Source organism: Ailuropoda melanoleuca, chromosome X (genome assembly GCF_002007445.2).
Source record: "Ailuropoda melanoleuca isolate Jingjing chromosome X, ASM200744v2, whole genome shotgun sequence".
In the NCBI taxonomy this organism is placed as follows: Eukaryota; Metazoa; Chordata; class Mammalia; order Carnivora; family Ursidae; genus Ailuropoda; species Ailuropoda melanoleuca.
Genome location: NC_048238.1, coordinates 21,925,324 through 21,926,657, shown reverse-complemented (window position 1 = coordinate 21,926,657; position 1,334 = coordinate 21,925,324). Strand labels below are relative to the sequence as shown.

Here is a 1,334-nt window from a genome sequence, read left to right as displayed (position 1 = left end):
TAGGCTCTCAGTTTGACTCCTGGGAGGCCCTAGGAATCCTCCTGCTGATCCGTGCCTCCCCTCCCAGGCAGTAGCCCTCACCTCCCTCTGCTGACCTGCTGCCATCCCCTTAGACCAAGGCCCCTACCTCCCCGAGTCTCCGGAGCACAAAGTGAGGGAGCACCTCCGTCTGAAACCAGCCCGGACCCTCCGAGGCCAAGGCCAGGAGCGGGGACTCTCCGTGGCCCCCGTTCCGCGGTATGGAGTCCCTGCAATCCTCACCAGGGTCCTCTCCTTCCCACCAGTCGGCCCGGGATCTCTGAGTGTGCTGAGCCGAGCCAGAGTCCAGCAGCCCCGGGCCGAGGCCTGCCATCCCTGAGACCCCGCGGGGTAAGTGATGGGACTTGGTGCTTCACCGCCTTGTTGGGACCTCCGAGGCCCGAGAGCAGGGGCGGAGTGGGGCAGGGTCTGTTGCCCCTCTTTCCAGGGGAGGTGGGGCTGGGGGGTTGTCGGGGGCATGTCCCCACGGTTGTAACCCCCGACTCCTCGCACCTCGACCCCTACCGACTCGTGGGGCCCGTGTCTGTGCTCACCCTAGGCAGGAGTTGTCCCGCAAGGCCTCACTGTGCACGTAGTGGTTAGGGGGAAGTTCTCGAGGGCCTCGAGATCCACTTCTGCTCATGTGGTTCTGGGCCCCCAGGAGGTCTGCAGGGGGCGGGGTGGGGAGTGGTGGGGGGGTAATGTGTGCTGGATTGTAGGGGAGAGTCCCGCATGACAAACACATGGGCTTTCACTGACTGTTAGGAGCTCACTGACCTCAGACCAAGCATCTTATTTTGTTCCCAACCTTTGGTAGGAAGTATTTGGGGGCCTGAGCTTAGCTGCCGTGCCTGGAGCCCTCCACACATGATACCACAAGGACTCCTGCATGCAGCTTATGTTGTTCGTGCACCACTCATTACTCTCTCAGTGTCTCACTTCGCTTCTGAAAGGTCCCTGGCTACCTCCAATCAGCTGACCTAAGGCCAACTCTTCACACCAAAGACTTCAGATCTGTGAGCCTCCTGATATGAATTCCAGGTACACCTCATCAGGCTGCTCCTACCTGAGACTTCCCACACATGGCTGTCTACGGTGAGAATTCTCTAGGGTCCCTTTCTGGGTGGAGGAGCCCATTGGATTTCATTCAGGGAAAGTGAATTGAGTTAGTAGGTCTGGAATTCCTTCGTTTTCTCACTTCATACCTCCTCACACCCTCATCAAGGCCCTTAGGAATCCCATTGGAAAGTGGGGTGCTCCTTAGCCTGACCACCTTCCTGGGGCTTCTTTTAGTTGACATCATTCTCATCGCTCAT

General features: G+C 58.8%; 1 protein-coding gene across 1 annotated transcript in view; it reads right to left on the bottom strand.

Moving 5' to 3' along the window:
• LOC117797485 (melanoma-associated antigen B17-like) overlaps window positions 1–352 on the bottom strand; it is a 1,888-nt gene extending 1,536 nt beyond the window's left edge. The window contains 1 exon segment of the mRNA XM_034649912.1: window positions 187–352. Within this exon segment, the coding sequence (XP_034505803.1) occupies window positions 187–352 (166 nt within the window).
• Between the last annotated feature and the right edge of the window lie 982 nt (window positions 353–1,334).